This window comes from Bufo bufo, chromosome 6, assembly GCF_905171765.1.
Source record: "Bufo bufo chromosome 6, aBufBuf1.1, whole genome shotgun sequence".
NCBI classification, from domain to species: Eukaryota; Metazoa; Chordata; class Amphibia; order Anura; family Bufonidae; genus Bufo; species Bufo bufo.
The window spans coordinates 371,477,320-371,497,213 of NC_053394.1; the positions used below are offsets into that span (position 1 = coordinate 371,477,320).

A 19,894-nucleotide genomic window follows, 5' to 3' on the forward strand; every position below is an offset into this window, starting at 1 on the left:
CCTTCTGCACCTTACAACTGTGCATGCAGCTCTGCTGCCCGCGCATTACACACACACAGCTCTGCTGCCTGCGCATTACACACACACAGCTCTGCTGCCTGCGCATTACACACACAGCTCTGCTGCCTGCGCATTACACACACACAGCTCTGCTGCCTGCACATTACACACACACAGCTCTGCTGCCTGCGCATTACACACACACAGCTCTGCTGCCTGCGCATTACACACACACAGCTCTGCTGCCTGCGCATTACACACACACAGCTCTGCTGCCTGCGCATTACACACACACACAGCTCTGCTGCCTGCGCATTACACATACACAGCTCTGCTGCCTGCGCATTACACATACACAGCTTTGCTGCCTGCGCATTACACACACACAGCTCTGCTGCCTGCGCATTACACACACACAGCTCTGCTGCCTGCGCATTACACACACACAGCTCTGCTGCCTGCGCATTACACACACACAGCTCTGCTGCCTGCGCATTACACACACACAGCTCTGCTGCCTGCGCATTACACACACACAGCTCTGCTGCCTGCGCATTACACACACACAGCTCTGCTGCCTGCGCATTACACACACACAGCTCTGCTGCCTGCGCATTACACATACACAGCTCTGCTGCCTGCGCATTACACACACACAGCTCTGCTGCCTGCGCATTACACATACACAGCTCTGCTGCCTGCGCATTACACACACACAGCTCTGCTGCCTGCGCATTACACACACAGCTCTGCTGCCTGCGCATTACACATACACAGCTCTGCGCATTACACACACGGCACACAGCTCTACTGCATATACTTCATGCACTCTCACCGCTACTACATTGACATTACAGGTGCACACAGGCACAGCTCTGCTGTCTATACACACTGCACACACAGCTCTGCTGCACATACGTCATACAGTCTCACCACTACTACATACACATTACAGATGCACAGCTCTGCTGTCTCTATACACACTGCACACACAGCTCTGCTGCACATACGTCATACAGTCTCACCACTACTACATACACATTACAGATGCACAGCTCTGCTGTCTCTATACACGCTGCACACACAGCTCTGCTGCACATGTCATACAGTCTCACCACTACTACATACACATTACAGATGCACACAGGCATAGCTCTGCTGTCTCTATACACGCTGCACACACAGCCTCACCACTACTACATACACATTACAGGTGCACACAGGCACAGCTCTGCTACATATAAGTCATACAGTCTCACCACTATTACATACATAATACAGTTGCACAGCTCTGCTGTCTCTATACACGCTGCACACACAGCTCTGCTGCACGTCATACAGTCTTACCACTACTACATACACATTACAGATGCACACAGGCACAGCTCTGCCGTCTCTCTACACCCTGCACACACAGCTCTGCTGCACATACGTCATACAGTCTCACCCCTGCTGCATGCACATTTTACACTGAGCTAGACCGCCAGACCCAACCATTCAGCACTGCTGCATGCACGCTCCCCCTGACTCCTCCCACGCACGTGACCGATCACGTGGCCCTGACATCAACAAACGTCCTTTAACCCACTAGGCTCCGCCATCTACCGGGGATTCAGCGCCGGAGACAAGAGGCGACCGGGTCGTCGACTTCCGGGGCTGTGCGTCACGTGACCCTCACCGGCAGCGCTCGGTCCCTGCGCCGTCCTCCCTGCACAGGATGCGTTACGTCACCGCGGCCGTGATGTCATGAGGAAGGCGAAGGGGCGGAGTTGTGATTGACAGGTGCTCGCCGGGTTTGGCTGGGGCAGGTGACAGGTCATGTTGTGCCCGGGTGTATGTCATGTGTCTCCTCCGACACCCACCACCAAGGGGTCGCCCAGTGTGATATGCCCCCTGTGTGCGCCCACCCGTCCCCTGTGCCCCCACCCTCCATTACTCCTCATCTATTATTCATCATGTGTAGTGCGGAGCTGCAGGAATAACCCTGACACCCTTCAGCTCTGCTACATCTCAGTCGTGTACGTGCACCGGGCGGCTGCAAAAGTTTGTGAAATCAACATTGTATTATTCAAATAATATAAAGTGTAGATACAGATACAAATGGGGTCAGGATGCAACTGTAGCGAACAGTCAGCTGTGAGTAGCTCTGGTGTATGGATGCATTGTCATGATGGGAGCTGCACAGCTCTGTATTCCCACTAGGTGGCGCCATTTCATACGACTGGTCCCTATAGTAAGCGCTATACAGCACAGCGCCATGAGCGGCGGGGCCCTGCAATGCACCTGTGTCCGGCTTGTACGGGGGTCCCTCCTGGGGGAAGGGGAGCCGCCTAATCCTACTTTCCATTGTATGATTTCTTAACCTAACCCATTTGCCACAATGAAAGCGCTCATCGCCCATGGCCATTCTGCTGCCCCCTTCTTACCCCTACCTGGTGCTGCCTGAGGCGATCGCCTCACCTGGCCTCATTGGTGGTGCACCCCTGGTGGCGGGCTATAGGAGCTGGGGGGGTAGTCTAATCTCAGACTCCGCCATAGGACTCATACACACGAACGTTCACTTCAGTGGGGCCACAAAAGATGCGGACAGCACTCCGTCCGTGTGCTGTCCGCATCCGTTGCTCCGTTCCGTGGCCCCGCAAAAAAAAATATAACCTGTCCTATTCTTGTCCGTTTTGCGATCAAGAATAAGCAGTTATATCAATGGTTGTCCGTGCCTTTCTGCAATTTCGGAACGCACACGGACGCCGCCCGTGTTTTGCAGATCTGCAATTTGCGGACCACAAAACACACAACAGTCGTGTACATGAGGCCAAAGAGGTTTGATAGGTGCATGTCCCACCCCTGCATTTACTTTGAGGGGGGTAGGGGGACCCCCGTTCTTAAAGGGGTTGTCCTCTTTATGTATAATCTAGTTCAAGTTCTTTATTATACGTTCTGCTGCGTTTTGACGGATCCTGAAGACACACTCCCTTTTATTTAAAGGGGTTGTCCTCTTTATATACAGTATAATCTAGTCCAAGGTCTTTATTATAAGTTGTGCGCCATTTTGACAGGGCCCGAAGGACCACTCCCTTTTATTTAAAGGGGTTGTCCTCCTAATAATCTAGTCCAAGGTCTTTATTATATGTTCTGCGCCATTTTTATGGATCCTGAAGACACACTCCCTTTAATTTAAAGAGGTTGGCCGCTTTACATATAATCTAGTCACACGTCTGAGGCCTAAGTGCGGCCGTCTCTAGTACATCTTTATTATAAGTTCTGCCCCCCTGTTAGAGAAGTCTTCTGTGCCGACCACATGCTGCTCCTGAACCTAAAAATGGCAACCTTACTCCTCACCACCTTCCATTTAAATGCATTGCACCTGGAGCTGCGCATGAGCAGATGACTGTGTGGTCCCAGGAAAGTAGCGCAGGTGCAGCCTGTTCCTATGGAAGGCGATGGTAGATGGGTCACCTCACATTCCCCTCAGTCATAAGCGCATGCAGTTGGCACTGAAGACTTGACTAACAAGGGGACGCCACTTAAAGGGGTAGAGATATTGACGTGCTACCCTCAGGATAGGACATCAATAATCAGATCGGTGCTGCGCAGCGGTGGGAACGAGCAGTGTACAGTGTGGAGGCAGAAGGCGCCGTACACTATGGGGGGGCAATGTGTTTTGTGACACACAATGGGGGGAGATTTATTAAACTGGTGTAAAGTAGTACTGGCTGAGTTTCCCGTAGCAACCAATCAGATTCCACCTTTCATATTCCAAAGGAACTGTCCAAAATGAAAGGTGGGATCTGATTGGTTGCTATGGGCAACTCAGCCAGTTCTACTTTACACCAGTTTGACAAATCTCCCCCAATGTGTTTTATGACACACAATGAATGTAGTAATCACAGAACTCATTGTGTCTTTACGGAAATCTTTTTGTCGCACATAATGTTTGTGACACAGAATTCAGTTTGTTGTGTAGAATTCAAAAAAAAATTATTTTGTGTCACAAACTGCACTGTGAAGAAATGGCGCCCCATAGTACACTGTGTAGTTTCCAGCATAGCTGCAGTACTCCGGCACGGCCACTACACAGCGTATGGCGCTGTCTGCTTCCACTCCGTACTCTGTTAGTCTTTAGGGCCAGTACAGGTAATGGGTGGGGGTGCTAGGAGTCGGACCCCCACCAATCTGATATTGATGACCTACCTTGAGGGAAGTTCATCCCCTTTAAGGACCCGTGAAAACTCTGTGTGGCTTCTAATAAAGACCATGTTCACCATGTTCAGGGCTCATTCACACGACTGGGGCCGCACATCATGTGCTCTCCGCATCCGTACTCCCGTTCCGCGGCCCCGCAAAAAAGATAGAACATGTCCTACACTTGTCTGCAATTGGCATTTTCTATCATAGTGGCGGCCATGTGCGGAACGCACACAGGCCAGTATCCGTGTTTTGCAGATCCGCAATTTCAAGACCGCAAAACACTACTAAAGTATATATAAAGGTATTCATCCAGCCAGGATCAGAGTATGTGTGACACCTGCGTGATCTAGGAGTACATACAACATTGCGTGATAGGTTTTACACGTCACATGTAGGGGGGTTGCCTGGTGCAGCTGTATGGACGCTGTATGTGTGCAGGCAGCCTGTAGACGCCTGTGTGTGTACTGTGTGCACATGCACAGGATACAGCGTGCCGCTCTCTGATACAGCGCGGTGCTGACTCAGCATGACTCGCCTGCTCGGCTGCGCTTTCCCTCCCAGCCTATTTTTAAAGTTCTATTCTCCGGGGATTGGAATTGGTTTGTCCCCTGTGAACGGGAAAAGTCCTTCTTAACAGGGTCACAGATCAGGACCCGGGGGCACATGGACAGCAAGAGGTGAGGGGGGGGGGGGGGGTGAGTTCATGCGGGAACACGGCGGGTTTTGGAGGTCACACTAACGCATTGATTCCTCTGTCTATAGATCGCTGACACACGGTTCCCAGGGTATGACGACTCTCAGCAAGGGAAACAGCAAAGCTCTGAAGGTAAGTGGCTCGGGGCCATGGGGCTCAGCGACAAAAGCAACCTCTTCAAACAGCTGATCGGCGGGGGTCCTGGGTGTTGGACCATCACCAATCAGATACTGATGACCTGTCCTTAGGTCATCAGTATTAAAGCGGTTGTCTAAGATTAGAAAAACATGGCAGCTTTCTTCCAAAAACAGCGCCACCCCTGTCCACGGGTGATGTCTGGTATTGCAGCATGGCTCCATTGAAGTCGATAGGGCAGAACTGCAATATCGCACACAACCTGTGGACAGGGCTGTTTTTCAGAGAAGGCAGCCATGTTTTTCTAATCCTGGACAACCCCTTTAAGGGTTCATGCACACAACCGTATGCATTTTGCAGTCCGCAAAATACAGATCCGCAAAAAATACAGATAATGTCCGTGTACATTCCGTAATTTGAGGAACAGAACAGCCAGCCCCTAATAGAACAGTCCTATCCTTGTCCGTAATGCAGACAATAATAGGACATGTTCCATTTCTTTTGCGGAACAGACATACGGAAATGGAATGCACATGGAACGGACACGGAAACTAAATACGTTCATGCAGCTGGGGGGTTTTCTGTGCTGAAAAAAACAATGCAGAATCCACTGTTCATTTCAGTGGCATTTTTTTAAGTGGATTTGTGGCAGAATACACACCGTGAATGAACTCATCGCTTCTTTTTCCACGCAGCCATTTTTAAAACCAGGAGCTGGAAACAAGCACATTGTAAATTACCGTGTAGCTTTCCCATTGAAATCAGTGGAGGGTGGATAGCGCGTGTTTTCGAGTCACATTGAAAAAGCTCAGTGTGAACTCGGAGTTGATGCAGAAATTGTAAAAAAAATAAATCAAAATAAATTTTTGACTATTGTAACTGTAATAATTTGTCATCTGTGTTTCTCTTGGCAGAAAATCCTAAATGGGTGCTAAATTTTTTACATTAGTTTTTATTTTTTTATTTTAATCACCTAGATTTCCCCCATTTCCACCACTTTATCTAACCTAAACTCCTGCGCTGTATACAAATCTTCCTCTGGATGTGTCTATACAAATGAAGTGTCCTGTTGAATCTTCGCTCAGCCCCATCCCCTGGTTCTTTGCTTGATATGAGTTATCCTTCAGCATTATCCACTGGCCACACAAAAGTACTAAAAAGTGGCGCATGCACAGTGTATTCCCTTCTGTTATGCATCTGCACCAGTCCCACGCTCACTTGCGGGTCATCGTATTCCCTATTCATTTGACGGCCTGTGCTGCACAAAAATAATTCCTCTAAACTCACAAGGTGCAGACACCCTCTACTCATGTGGCAGGGTTCACCCGTACTGCGCAAGCGCAACATTTTTTTGCAGCCAGTGGATGATGCAGAAAAGTAGTTCATGTCAATTGAGAGGACCAGGGCAGGGGCTGAGCAGGGATTCAGCAAGACACTTCATTCATCCAGTTATGGATGGTTATCGGACGCTTGAGGGGTCACTTATATACAGCGCAGGAGTGTTTCCGTATAGTTTTATTTTAGGTAGATCTTTTCAACCCCCCTCCTGTTTATTTTTAGGTAAAGAGGGAGCCAGGGGAGAATGGCACCAGCCTTACAGACGAAGAATTGGTCACCATGTCTGTGCGGGAGCTGAACCAACATCTCCGTGGTTTGTCCAAGGATGAGATCATCCAACTGAAGCAGCGACGGCGCACCCTTAAGAATCGCGGGTACGCGGCAAGCTGCAGGGTGAAGCGGGTGACGCAAAAAGAAGAGCTGGAGAAGCAGAAGGTAGAACTGCAGCAGGAGGTGGAGAAACTCGCCTCCGAGAATGCCAGCATGCGCCAGGAACTGGACTCTCTGAGGTCAAAGTATGAAGCTCTGCAGAGCTTTGCCAGGACTGTCGCCAGAAGCCCCATCAACCCTCCCAGGGGAGCGTTTCCACCTGGCATGAGGCCTCTTATACCAGGAAAAGTAGCTGCCACTAGTGTCATTACCATAGTGAAGTCTAAAACGGAGGCGCATTCTTAGGGGGGAGTGGAAAACACGATGGGGCTACTGACCTTCCATAGCGTTTCCCAAAGCACAAGTACCCAAAGAATTCCTTAGCTACCGGAAAGGTTTCCAGCAGTGGAACAAGGTATCGTCTATGGGAGAAGTTGGGTGCTTTGGTAGGGAATACGACATTTCGGCATTTGTGTCTTTGCAGCAAGCGGGAAAGTGACGAATAGTGGGAGGTCTCTCACTAAGCTTCCTCTGACCAAGTGTTCAAGCACTTAGTCCACCAGAATGGTGAGTGACGGAGATGCAGAGTCAACGCCGGCTGTAGTTTCCACACTTGAAAGAGTCCATAGGATTTGTCTGTGTTTTGAGTTTTCCCGTCCTGTCGAGCCTTCAGTGTACAGTGTGACGTCCGGTTGTGCTCCACGTCTTGGGTCGGTATACGCAGTCCATATACTTGAAGTACGCGGTGTTGTGGCTCCGTCTGTACAGTGTGACGTCGGGTGGTTCTGCTTCTTTTGTGACTGGTGTGTGTTTGTGTGCAGTTCTCCTGCGTGTTGTGTAGTTTGTGATGTTGGACTTTGCTGCTCCTTTTTGGATCGTTCAGTTCGTTAGTGGTGTGAAGTCTTCCAGCCTGTGGGTCAGCTTGCTGTCCTGTGTTGTCAGAGTGTGTCCTCCTCCGTTGTGGTCGGTGTGCAGTCTTCACTTGGGTTAGTGAACGTGATGGTTTGTTCTCAATGTGGTGGAATATCCTTTGAAGTTGGTGGCGTTTTTTGTGCCAAAAATAATATATCATACTGCATTGATGGTGACGTTGATGGGAAGAGCCACTCTGCTCGTTTGTGACTATGTTGCCCGATCCATAATTCAAGTAGAAGATCTTTGCGTGAGGCTTCCTCTCTGAAAGACAATGGGCTTCTTCCTGAACATCCATCAAAGCCTGAAAGTACAGTATGTCTGCATAGTCATGGTGGTGGGACCGTCTTGAGAGGAGCCCATGGGCCAATCTTTTTTTGGACATTCATGGTCAGGCATCACAATTTGCAACCTTTGATCACGGCAGTTGCAAACTGAGGAAAACTGTGCTATGCTTAGATGACAAGAATTGTAGATCCTTAGGCCAGCCATGCTCAAGAGCTGCGTGTCGTCTGACAGCTGTTCCTCCCTTTCCCCCCATCCATACACAGATGTTTTTGGCTCGGCCAAGCATGCATGTGTTCTGAATTGGGAGTAAGCTGCTGCCATACACCTCCCCAAGAATAAAAGTATTGGGCATGTTGAAATCCAGCTACCCCATCCTTAACTCCTCCGGCAGCTGCTGCTGGGGAGAGTTAGGAGGCCCCCCATACACATTAGATGATCAGCCAACCCCGCTGTAATCTATTGTGTATAGTCAGGAATTGTCTATTTTTTTTTATAAATCTACCCCCGGCTATTGGGACCTGTGGAGAAATCCATACTCATCTGCTCCCCGCCGCTGATTTCTGGTCCACGTCCGTCAGCTTCCTGTATGAATTTGGTCCACATGTACCTCTGCGGCCAATGACTGGCCTCAGTGGTGACTTAATGCATCACCAATAAGTTCAGTCATTGGCTGCAGTAGAGCACGTGACCCTGACCACCCAGAGGTTTACAGGACAGGGACCAGAAGACCACAGAAAGGAGACTTAACCAAGTGGTGCAGATTTTTTTTTTTAAATATATACAATTCCTAACAGATTATTGTGTGGTATAATGATACGGTGTGGTGCCCCTGCTAAGTCCTCATGTGAGGTCTTCTGGCCCAAATAGTTAAAATCTGCTGGTTCACGTTACCGCCTTCGACTCCTGGTCTTCCATATTTCTGGTCCCATTGAGTCCATCATTCAGAAGTTGACAGTGTTGTACCTGGTTGCCTTGTAGACATGGGGTTCACCTACTTATGGAGTTGAGTACTTAGCATATCAATACTCCAGCAATTAGTGACATCACTGGATATTTTGGTGATGTCACCAATCCTAATAATTTGCACTGTAAAGTGATTGAATTACTATTGCCATCTATACACCAGGTTGGTTATCAGCCAGGAGGGATCTGGTGTGTTGTACACAGAAAGGACCATGGGTGGTGAATGTGGTGGTGTAGACAGGACTAACACAAAGCTACAGTCCTCCTGCTCTTGATGCTGCCACCGGTTTACACGTTTGGCATCTCTTATATCATGGATTGTAGGTTGTGCTTCTTTTTATTATGTGCACGTCGATGATCTGCATCCCATTAAAGGGCTGACAGACAGTGGAGAGCCGCAGTCTACCAGATTTATCCGTACCCTGCCTTCCTGCACCAGTCATGAGACTTTCTGGAAGGGGTGGCAGTGGTGTACATGCAGGACAACCGGCACATAACATTTCATTCAGGAAGGCAGTATTAGGGTGAGCATGATGAAAAAGTTTACCCCATCCCAATTGCTGCCTATAGAACTTAAATATTGCTGACCTATACTCATGGTATCTGATCATTGAGGTTCTAACTCCCAACATCCCCACCACTGAGCTATTGGAAGGAGCACTTGGACGAGCACTGCTGTCTCTTCCTCATGTCCACCAGTCAAATGGCCTAGGCTCAGCTCAGTCCTATTCAAGTGAATGAAACTGAGCTGCAATACCAATCCCAGCCACTATATGATGTGCGGCGCTGTGCATGGATTAGTAAGAAGAGACCGCAACGCTTGTCCAAGTGCCTTCAAATAGTTGACTGGCGGGGGTGCTGGGAGTTGGACCCTGACAATCAGATATTGATGACCTATCCTGAGGATAGCTCATCATCATCCTGAAAACTCCTTTAAAGGGGTATTCCCATTTGGGAAATTGATGACATATCACTAGGATGTCAGATAGGTTCTGGGACCCACTCCAATCTTCAGAAGGCCCCTAAAGTGAACGAGAGCACACCACGCATGCCCTCCATCCACTGCTTTCACTCCATTCATCCGATAAAAGTGAATGAGAGCGCACTGCACACGCACAACCACCTCTATGGGACTGCGAGAAATAGCCGAGCCAGCGATGAATGGTGTACAGGCAGCGCTCCGCTATTTTCGGAACTCCCATGACAGTGAATGGAGGGTGGCTGCGCTTGCACAGTGTGCTTTCATTCACTTTGGGAGCCTTTTCCATAGGCGGGACCCTCACCTCTCTGACATTGGTGGCCTATCCTAGCGGTATATGCTAGCGGAGATGAGAATGCCCCTTGTCTCAGACCCCTCTCTCTTCATTTTTTTTAGGGACCAGAGCTCAGTGCTGATCATATACATAGATCATACAGCATCATCATACTCATGGAGCTTTATTTTTCAGCATTTGATTAAGGCCTCGTGCACACGGCTGTTTTGGTCAGCATGCGAGCCGCAGTTTTGACGGCTCGGATGCGGAACCATTCACTTCAATGGGGCCGCAAAAGATGCGGACAGCACTCCGTTGCTCCATTCCTTGGTCCACAAAAAAAATATATAACCTGTCCTATTCTTGTCCGCAGTTATATTAATGGCTGTCCGTGCCGTTCCGCCATCCGCGTTTTGTGGATCCGCGGTTTGCGGACCGCAAAACACACAATGGTCGTGTGCATGAAGCCTAAGGCAGAGCCCAGCCCCCATACTTACTGAACTCACACGACATGATGTCCGTAATACTGAGAAATAGGAATGTACGCATGGGCCGTTGGAACCGCAAACATTTGACGTAATCAGGCGCTCTGTAACTATACATTGATCAGCTGAATGCATGGACGCAGAAGCTAGCTGTGCCCGTATCTTGCCATGTTCTGCCAAGTCATCTGTAGATAGATAGTTCTCTTTGACTACTTCCCCCATAATACAACATCCTCGATGGCTGCATTTAGCACTGGCCTCATAAGGCCGGACATGCACTCAAGATAGCGGTGACCAAGCAATTCATCTGACTGCTATCATATACACATGCATGCTACAGTCAGCTGAGCATGCATGTGTTCTCAGTAAGGGATGAAGCATTACACAGTGTCCATTCATACCAGCGTCTGGTCTGTGTAATACAGGACAGGAGTGGCCCTCCAGAGCGAGAGGCGTTCTCTTCCACTCCCCCTTTATTAACTCAAAACCCCCTATCAGGATATATAAAAACGTGTTTTCTAAACCGGACAGCCCTTTTTTATTTAATATCTCAAGTGCTTTTATAACGAACCAGGATATTAAATATCTCACTTTATAACGTATGGGTGGGAAGATGGAGAATGGGGCATTTGTCTCCGAGGAGGTATGGAGCTGGATCCCCATGCAAGAAAACATGGACCTTGGATAATCGGGTGCTGTTTGACTCCCCTCATTACAGTATGTTCAGCCATGCAATGGTCTCACTGTGAAAGTTCAGGTTTCTGCTCCTCACCGCAAGGCTTTTATGTGGTCGCACCTTCGGGAAAATCTGTCTCCGAGTCAGAGATGCAGGTTGCATCACTAACATATATACCGGTATTTATTGCTAAATTATTGTAGCATTTGCATCTGTACATACAAAGGGTATATGATGTTATTTATTCCTGTATATTTGGGATGTCCATTTCTGGGCCGTGGTCTCCAGCTGTCCAGGAGGTGCAGAGAACGGAGCGTCTCCAGGCCTGTTGGGAGCTACGGACGATGATTTGGGTGGGCCTCTGTTGTATATTATGTATGTTTGATATAAGGTCTATTTTATATTGTATATTGCCAATAAACATCTTCTAAAGAGCTGGATTCGAGTCAAATGAATGTGAGTAAGGGGGCGATACAACAGAAATAAGGGGTCAGTATTGCCTAGCTGTAAGGAAAGTCAGCAGCGTTATTAAAGGGGTTGGCCACCTTTTGGGGGAAGGGGGTTAGCAAACCCCTTTAATGGCCAGACATGCAAAAAGAGAAACATACTTACCTGTTCCCCGCTGCTGGATCCCAGCTCCTTTTATCTCCGTTCTTGACTGCCTCGCTTGGGTTCCAACATCGGCTTTGACACTGCTGCTGTCAGTCACTGGCTGCAGCAGTGACCTGCCACCCTTGCATCACATGACCAGTCGATCTGATGCAAAGGGAGCAGGGCTCCAATGCGCCCAGTGATTGGGGTCAAAGCAGATGTTGACAGCGGGGGACCCAAGAGAGGCAGCTTAGCGGTGTGGAGCAGGTAAGTGTGCTTCCTTTTTGTAGGTCTGGCCAGGAGAGGGGTTTGCCAAAAACCAACCCTGATGCAAGGAAGGACTTTGATACCATTAGTGTCTATAGTATATGGAGGCCTTTCTAAACCCACTACGTATACCACTGCTATAGCCTTAGTGTACAGTCATAACAGCACTTACCTGCTCACTTCTATATAGATTAAAAGTATTTTCTCCAGAACGAAGCAACATTTTTACGTACAAGGCTTTTTACTGCATGCTGGTTGCCTGTGGCAACGTGTCGTGTTGTCAGCATGTGTGTGCTCAGCCCCTTATATTCCTGGTTCCCTTCCCTGTCTTGTGCTGGAGGGGTTAACTATCTGGCTGCTGTGGATTTAGTTGTGTGCTAGGTGGAGCTGGGTGTGGCCTCTTGGCTCTTATAGTCTTGGTGTTGAGAGCCTGAGGTCAGATTCACTTCAGCTTTTTTGGGGCTGGATGCAATGCTCCTTTCTGGGCATTTCCAGCTGCCCTGTCCTTGAGGGCCACCTTGTGGGACATCTAGGTCCTTGCCTATGTCTACCCTTCCCCGTTGTTATGTGTGGTGCTGCACTTAAGGTTTGATTATTCCGCATGGTTGCTAGGCGTGTCCTGTTTGTTGTACCTCCGGAAGGGGGTCCCTGGGGTTCCCCGGAGAGGGAACTATACGACAGCAAGCTGTGGCTTCCGGTAAGTGTTCTTGTCGTTCTGCTGTCTGTGGTCATCTGGCCACAGGACACTTACCTGCCGTTCTGTTGTTGCTTTCAGTCTCCTCCTTGTTACTAGGCTTGTGGGAGACTCCGATTTATCCGTGTCGTGGATAAATCGGCCGTCTCTTGTTTCTGACTTCCATATTGCAGGGACCGATAGGGTCTGTAGGGCCCAGGTTCCGGTGCATGAGCCCTCCTACCATCTGGGTTTGCTCATGCGATTAGGAGGTCAGGGATAGGATGAGGGTGGCGATAGGAGGTGACCATCTCCCTTATCCTGGCTTCCAGGCCTAGTGGCTTTCCTAAAGTTCAGACTTTGGATGGTGGGGAGTTTCCCCAACTCCCCACCATGACAGAAGGCCAGTAGAGCTGTCATTTTGACAGCCATCCAGACTTCCAGCTACTATTCTAATGAGGATTACCATGCCGTTAAACAATTCCTTGTGCAGCAGCATAAACTGAGATTACCTTGCCATTGAGAACTTATCTCTCGGAGATTACTGATGCAGGAGGACAATGTGGGAGGGAAATTTTGTGCCAAAAAAACCCTGGTGTACCTGCTTTACAACACATTTAGACCCTTTCAGATGCATTTTTTTACTCCTTTGTCAAGGAACATGGTTTAAATATGGTAGAATGTGCAAAAAATGTGTCACGAATCTTGTCCTTTTTTTTGGAGTAAATTAAGCTGACAAACAGGTGGTGTAAAGTTAGACTGGACAGTTTATAGGTGCTTCTGATTTATCAGCCACTGGGATAAGGCTACTTTCACACTTGCGGCAGGACGGATCCGACATGCTGTTCACCATGTCGGATCTGTCCTGCCGCTATTTCGCTGTGCCGCCGCTCCGTCCCCATTGACTATAATGGGGGCGGAGCTCCGGCGCAGCACGGCGAAAGCTGCCGGTCTAAAAAGTCGGACATGCAAGACTTTTTAGTCCGGTGGCTTTTGCCGTGCTGCGCCAGAGCTCCGCCCCCGTCCCCATTATAGTCTAAAAAAAATGGTCTAAATGTAAGACGGTAAGGAAGCTGGCTTACATTTAGAATCGGCTGTGGAGAGGCTGGCGACTCTACATAACTTCAGCAATCCACTGCCAGCGCAGGGGTTTATTAAGACCAGCGTCTAAAACACCGGTCTTCATTAATGTGCCACATAGTTTTCTATGAATATTGAGTGTAAAAAATATCCCGCTGGAAGTCTCCTCCTTTTTAAGGCCCTTTCTGGTAAGTACAAAGAGATGAGGAGCTGGTGACGAAACCGATTTACAACTGATGACAGGACAGGAAGAAGTAGTGGGAACTGCGGCTACTCTGGCAGGAGATGCTCAGACTGAAGGTCGGGGTCACCAGAAGAAGACGAGATCAGAATGATTATAAGGGTACGGACACACAACGTTTTTTGGCCGAGGTTTCGAGGCAGATCTACCTGCAGGAGATCGTGGTCCCACAAGTGTCTTCATCCTGTGACTTCTAAGCTACAGCTACACGGTGACACTGGTGACGGCCAAGATCGCAGGGCGGCTCTCCTGTTTACTGTGACCTCAACATGAGTCCCAAAAAATCCAGCAGTGTTGGCCTTTCATGCAACTAGCGTGTTGGGTCGCTGCAAACATGCAAGTCGCACTAGGATCCCATTCATTTCTGTGGGATTACCGCTACACTGCGATGCCCCTGGGATCCTGGCCGTGACCAGTGTCACCGTAGCCACCGTAGCCTTAAAGCTGAAGAAAGCATTATGGAGGTTTATGTTCTTCAAAACCGGGGTGACATGGCCCATAAAACTTCGAATAGCAGGCTACCGGAAGAAATGATAGCGGCAATACTTTTTCTGGTTGTGACCAGACGCCACTTTTGGAAATCCTGCCCCATCTTGCATAGCCGTGACCCATTATGTGAAGCATCAAGCCCCCATCACAGCACATGTTCACCAACGCCGCATACTTTTTTGCACCCTACAGTCCTACAGCGCTATGTTAAAAAAAGACATCATTTTCCTTGTATCAAACACCACATTTCAATGGCTTGTAAATTAGTTCCAGCAAATGAAAACAAATTCTGGTTTAGAGGACCCCTTTAAAGGGTTTCTATCACTTGGTATGACATAATTAGCTGTCAGACACTAGCGATCCGCTAGTGTCTGCTCTGGCCAACCATCCTACTATAATCACTTGTGGGGCAGCGGTTTTGCTAAAAAAACTAACTTTTATTAATATGCTAATGAGCCTCTAGGTGCTATGTAGGCGTCATTAGCACCTAGAGGCTCCGTCTACTTTCATACACAGCCGCCGCCCAGCGCGTCCCTCCAGCCCGCCCATGTCCTCCTCCGTGTGACGCAGCGGACGAGTTCTCGCGCATGCGCCGTGCGCGGCTGTATTCGGCGCATTTGAGATCTCAGCTCGGAGCGGTCAGACATTCAATGCGCATGAGCCGAATACAGCCGCGCATGCGCACTGAATGTCTGACCGCTCCGAGCTGAGATCTCAAATGCGCCGAATACAGCCGCGCACGGCGCATGCGCGAGAACTCGTCCGCTGCGTCACACGGAGGAGGACATGGGCGGGCTGGAGGGACGCGCTGGGCGGCGGCTGTGTATGAAGGTAGACGGAGCCTCTAGGTGCTAATGACGCCCACATAGCACCTAGAGGCTCATTAGCATATTTATAAAAGTTAGTTTTTTAGCAAAACCGCTGCCCCACAAGTGATTATAGTAGGATGGTTGGCCAGAGCAGACACTAGCGGATCGCTAGTGTCTGACAGCTAATTATGTCATACCAAGTGATAGAAACCCTTTAAGATGCTCTTTTTAATGCATTTGCAACAAAGAAAGTACTGTAGTGTTATCAGAGCTGGTCAGTGGATGCGGATGGTGTCTCTTCCCTGACACCTCCATTCACATGAGCATGTTATCTCTATAGAGGGACCAAGATAAGTAGCTACCAGTTATCCCTGAAACTGCTTATCACAAGGGTGCGCACATGACCGACATGACCAGGCGGCACTATAAACAGTTCACAGACCAGCTCCTGCCCAAAGATGCCCACTGGTGCAGGACCTTTACTACCTTGGCTTTAGGAGTGTTCTACACAATTGTGATGTCCTGGGCTATCTCCAGAGCTCACATACAAATGTCAAGCATGACTGGCCACTCCATTCCTTTTGGGGCCTTCCACGGTGTACAGCGTCCCCGTTCTCATGGTCAGGTGGGGTCCCAGCAGTAGGACCTTGACTGATCTTATAGTTCTTTCCCTGATGCCTGCAGCCTAAAAGAATCCTACTTGCCTGCTTCCCATATTCTGGACGTTCCAGTCCTGCATGTTGGCTCCCACATGTCCATCTTCCCGTCATGGTCACCTGCTCTGCTGCAACCAATAGCTGGCTTCAGCATTAAAATGTGCACAAGAGACCCGTCACCACTGAAGCCAGTCATTGGCTGCAGAGGAGCAGGTGACCATACCGGAGAGAAGTGTACAAGTCACGGACCGGAAGATGGACACGTGGGAGCCAACATGCAGGACTGGAGCGTCGGGGAGAAGGTAAGTATGATTCTTTCCCTAGCAGAGTCGGCCTGCGGGCATCAGGGGAAAAAGATTTATTTCCAGACAACCCCTTTAAGGCTACTTTCACACTAGCGTCGGGGTTCCGCTTGTGAGTTCCGTTTGAAGGCTCTCACAAGCGGCCCCGAACGGATCCGTACAGCCCCAATGCATTCTGAGTGGATGCGGATCCGCTCAGAATGCCTCAGTCTGGCTCCGCTTGGCCTCCGTTCCGCTCAGCAGGCGGATACCCGAACGCAGCTTGCCGCGTTCGGGTGTCCGCCTGGCCGAGCGGAGCCAAACTGATCCGTCCAGACTTACAATGTAAGTTAATGGGGACGGATCCGTTTGAAGATGACACAATATGGTGCAATTTCAAACGGATCCGTCCCTCATTGACTTTCAATGCAAAGTCTGGACGGATCCGTCTGACTAACTTTCACACTTATATTTTTTTCTGAAATATAATGCAGACGGATCCGTTCTGAACGGATCCCATCGTCTGCATTATAGGAGCGGATCCGTCTGTGCAGACACCAGACGGATCCGCTCCGAACGCAAGTGTGAAAGTAGCCTAAGGCTTGGTATGTAGTTTTAAATCTGCAGCATGTCCTGTGTGTCACGGCTATGGCTCTGAAACTTTGGAAATGAACTGAATGGGAATTTTTGTTTTGTTTTTACAAACAGGAGTCAATATTGCAAGAATAAAAAAGGTTGATGAAAAAGAGAATATTTTTTTTCACTGGTGCGTCGTCAATGTTTAGTAAAGTACAAGATTTCTGCATGAACGAGGCCATTACGGCCAACAGATGAAAAGTTAAAGGGGTTCTGCAGTTTTTTTAAACTGATGATCTATCCTCTGGATGAGGTGTTTAATTTTTATTTTTTTATTTTTTTAACCCATCCATCCCTAATTTACTTTATCCCATCCATCCCTAATACATTCTGTATTAAGAATGCTATTTTCCCTTATAACCATGGTATAAGGGAAAATAATAAAGATCGGGTCCCCATCCCGTTCGTCACCTAGCAACCATGCGTCAAAATCGCGCCGCATCTGCACTTGCTTGCGATTTTCACGCAGCCCCATTCACTTATCAATATAGAGCTTGCTGCAATTTTTACGCAACGCACAAGTGATGCGTGAAAATCACCGCTCATGTGCACAGCCCCATTGAAGTGAATGGGTCCGGATTAAGTGCCGGTGCAATGCGTTCACCTCACGCATTGCACCCGCACGAAATTCTCGCCCGTGTCCTTGTCAGTGATGGAGCTGTGCTCAGGCTGGTCCAGGGGTCGGGTGGCGTTCTGGGCTGGTGAGCATGTGGCAGGGTGCCAAAGATGGTACCACAGGAAGAGGCCTGTAGTCAGAAGCAGGAATGGTGAGAGGGGAATTTTGTGGTCACCGGGCGTTCTGGCTGGGTGCCTACTGGCGGCTATGTTTGCTTTTTCAGCAAGTGATCCCCTAAGCAGGGGGACGGATGTCCGGTACGGCAGTGTTCCTCAACTCCAGTCCTTTGGGCCGACTTGCCGGTCATGTTTTCCGGATTTGCTTAGTATTGAGCAGGTGATATAATCAGTGTCAGTGCATCAGGACTGACCACAGGTATTCATACTGTGGGATCTTCTGAAATCATGACAGGCAGGTGGTCCCTGAGGACTGGAGTTGGAGAACACTGCTGTACGGCAATCTGAGGCTCCCCCGGCCGGAGCTCAGAAGGCAGGATCGGGCCTCACCCCACTGATGTTTGGTTCCGATCTGTCGGAAGGGCTCCTTGGTGTTGTGAAGGAGGCAGATGAGGGATGGAGAGCGGGACGGCAGGGATGAGGCACAGATTGTGGTTGTATGGTGCAGGAGCTCTCCGACAATGTGCTCGGTCAGGCCGCACACCCCAACTGAATGGTAAATCTTAATTGCCATAATCGCAACGCAAAAAGTGCGCTTTTGTCAGACTGAATTGTCCTGCGATTTTATATTTAAAGCCCCCTGCACACGTAGCATATTAGCTGTGGCTCTTCAGAAGGAAAATCTGCAGCGGATTAAAGGGGTTGCGTCACTTCAGCAAATGGCATTCATCATGTATTGTCATTGTCCATATTGCCTTCTTTGCTGGCTTAGTCCATTTTACATCACATCATACACTGCTCATATCCCGGGTTTACGACCACCCTGCAATCCAGCAGCTGTGGTCGTGCTTGCACACTATATAGGCAATAGCGCATGCAGCGGTGGTCGTAACCCCTGGATACAAGCAGTGTATAATGTGATGGAAAAATGAATCCAGCCAGCAAAGGAGGCAATATGGAGAATCCTAATACATTAGTAAGTGCCTTGTATTAACTTTCTGCGGATTTATAAATGAAATTCTACATGGGAACTCGCCTCACTGTAGAAGATCTTTGCTGGTTCAAAGGCCGAGTTTTCTTGTGATTTATGACATTTTTTCTGCATCAAGTCATGTGAAATCTCCATCCTGTTTTTCATGGAAATCTGCATTACCGTCCACGTGGCCCTGGTGTGTTTTTTTTTTTTTTTAATATATATTTTTTCACACAGGTTTAAAATCTGCATCAAGTAATTACAAGCCACGTCTTGACGCGGATCTAATCTGTGCGCATATCCATGTCAGTGCAAATTGCAAATATGTAGGGTCACCCTCCAATTTCCATCACAGATTCTGGGGATTTTTCCTCAACTGTTTGCTGTATAAAAATTATGCTGATTTTCTAATGGGAAAAAGGATGCATTTATATGAGGTGTTTTGGGCTGCACTACAATAAAACCGCATGCAGTTTTGCCTAGAACTGCTCCACCTGTTGCTTTTTTATGGGGTTTTTTTGTATCGCATTAAAACATGCGGTTTTGATCAAGTCAAAAACGTCTCATGTAAATACAGCCGAAGAGGTGTGCAGAAGGTAACCAATCAGGTTTTAGATATCATTTGCTCATCTGTTATAGACAAATGAGAGCTAGATTCTGATTGGTTGCCAGGGGGGGCACCACCTGCGGGCTCTCGTTTCTACACATGAGCGTTCTGTTGCTAGCCACGTGACGGCTCTTTCTGCAGAAGCGGTGATGACGTCACATCCGTTTCGGCGCCGCTCACGGAAGCGGAAGGTGTTTCTGAGCACAGAAGTTACTGGTATTATGGGCCGGGCGGAACGAAAAGCAGAAGCCCGTGAAGAAATTGTGCGGCGTGAGCAGCACCGGGAGCGGCGGAGACAGGTACTAGTGACCGGGCAGGTGTCCGCGGCTGATGGAGTCGGTGATTTCTATGTTTTGACCGGCTGTCTCCCTGCAGATCTCCCGAATTTTGCGCAAGCCGGCGGCCGAGCGGAGTCCCGGGGATCGGGAGCTGCTGGAGAGCTATGCGGAGCTGGTGCAGGAGCTGGAGAAGCAGGGGCTGCGGAGAGAACGGCTCCGGTACCGGGAGCAGGAGGTGGGTGTCTGCATGCGGTACCGCACCCGTGTGAATAAAGCCTTT

The 19,894-nt window shown here is 49.0% G+C and overlaps 2 protein-coding genes across 3 annotated transcripts in view; both read left to right on the plus strand.

The window, feature by feature from the left end:
* The first annotated feature begins 1,306 nt into the window (after window positions 1–1,306).
* On the plus strand, window positions 1,307–8,688 carry MAFG (MAF bZIP transcription factor G). 2 transcript variants are annotated; one of them, XM_040434903.1, is made up of 3 exons: window positions 1,307–1,782; window positions 4,951–5,014; window positions 6,578–8,688. In XM_040434903.1, exons 2-3 carry the CDS (start codon window positions 4,976–4,978, stop codon window positions 7,028–7,030), a joined length of 492 nt encoding a protein of 163 aa, XP_040290837.1. In that variant the 5' UTR covers window positions 1,307–1,782; window positions 4,951–4,975; the 3' UTR covers window positions 7,031–8,688. The 2 variants fall into 2 exon arrangements, with proteins under 2 accessions (XP_040290837.1, XP_040290836.1); XM_040434902.1 differs by lacking the exon at window positions 1,307–1,782 and adding an exon at window positions 4,738–4,865.
* Window positions 8,689–12,621: 3,933 nt separating this feature from the next.
* The window catches only part of SIRT7 (sirtuin 7), a 33,224-nt gene continuing 25,951 nt past the window's right edge, over window positions 12,622–19,894 (plus strand). Inside the window, exons 1-3 of the mRNA XM_040434904.1 lie at window positions 12,622–12,856; window positions 19,478–19,635; window positions 19,712–19,849. Of these exons, the coding sequence (XP_040290838.1) occupies window positions 19,486–19,635; window positions 19,712–19,849 (288 nt within the window). The 5' untranslated portion in view covers window positions 12,622–12,856; window positions 19,478–19,485. The remainder of the gene's footprint in view (window positions 12,857–19,477; window positions 19,636–19,711; window positions 19,850–19,894) is intronic.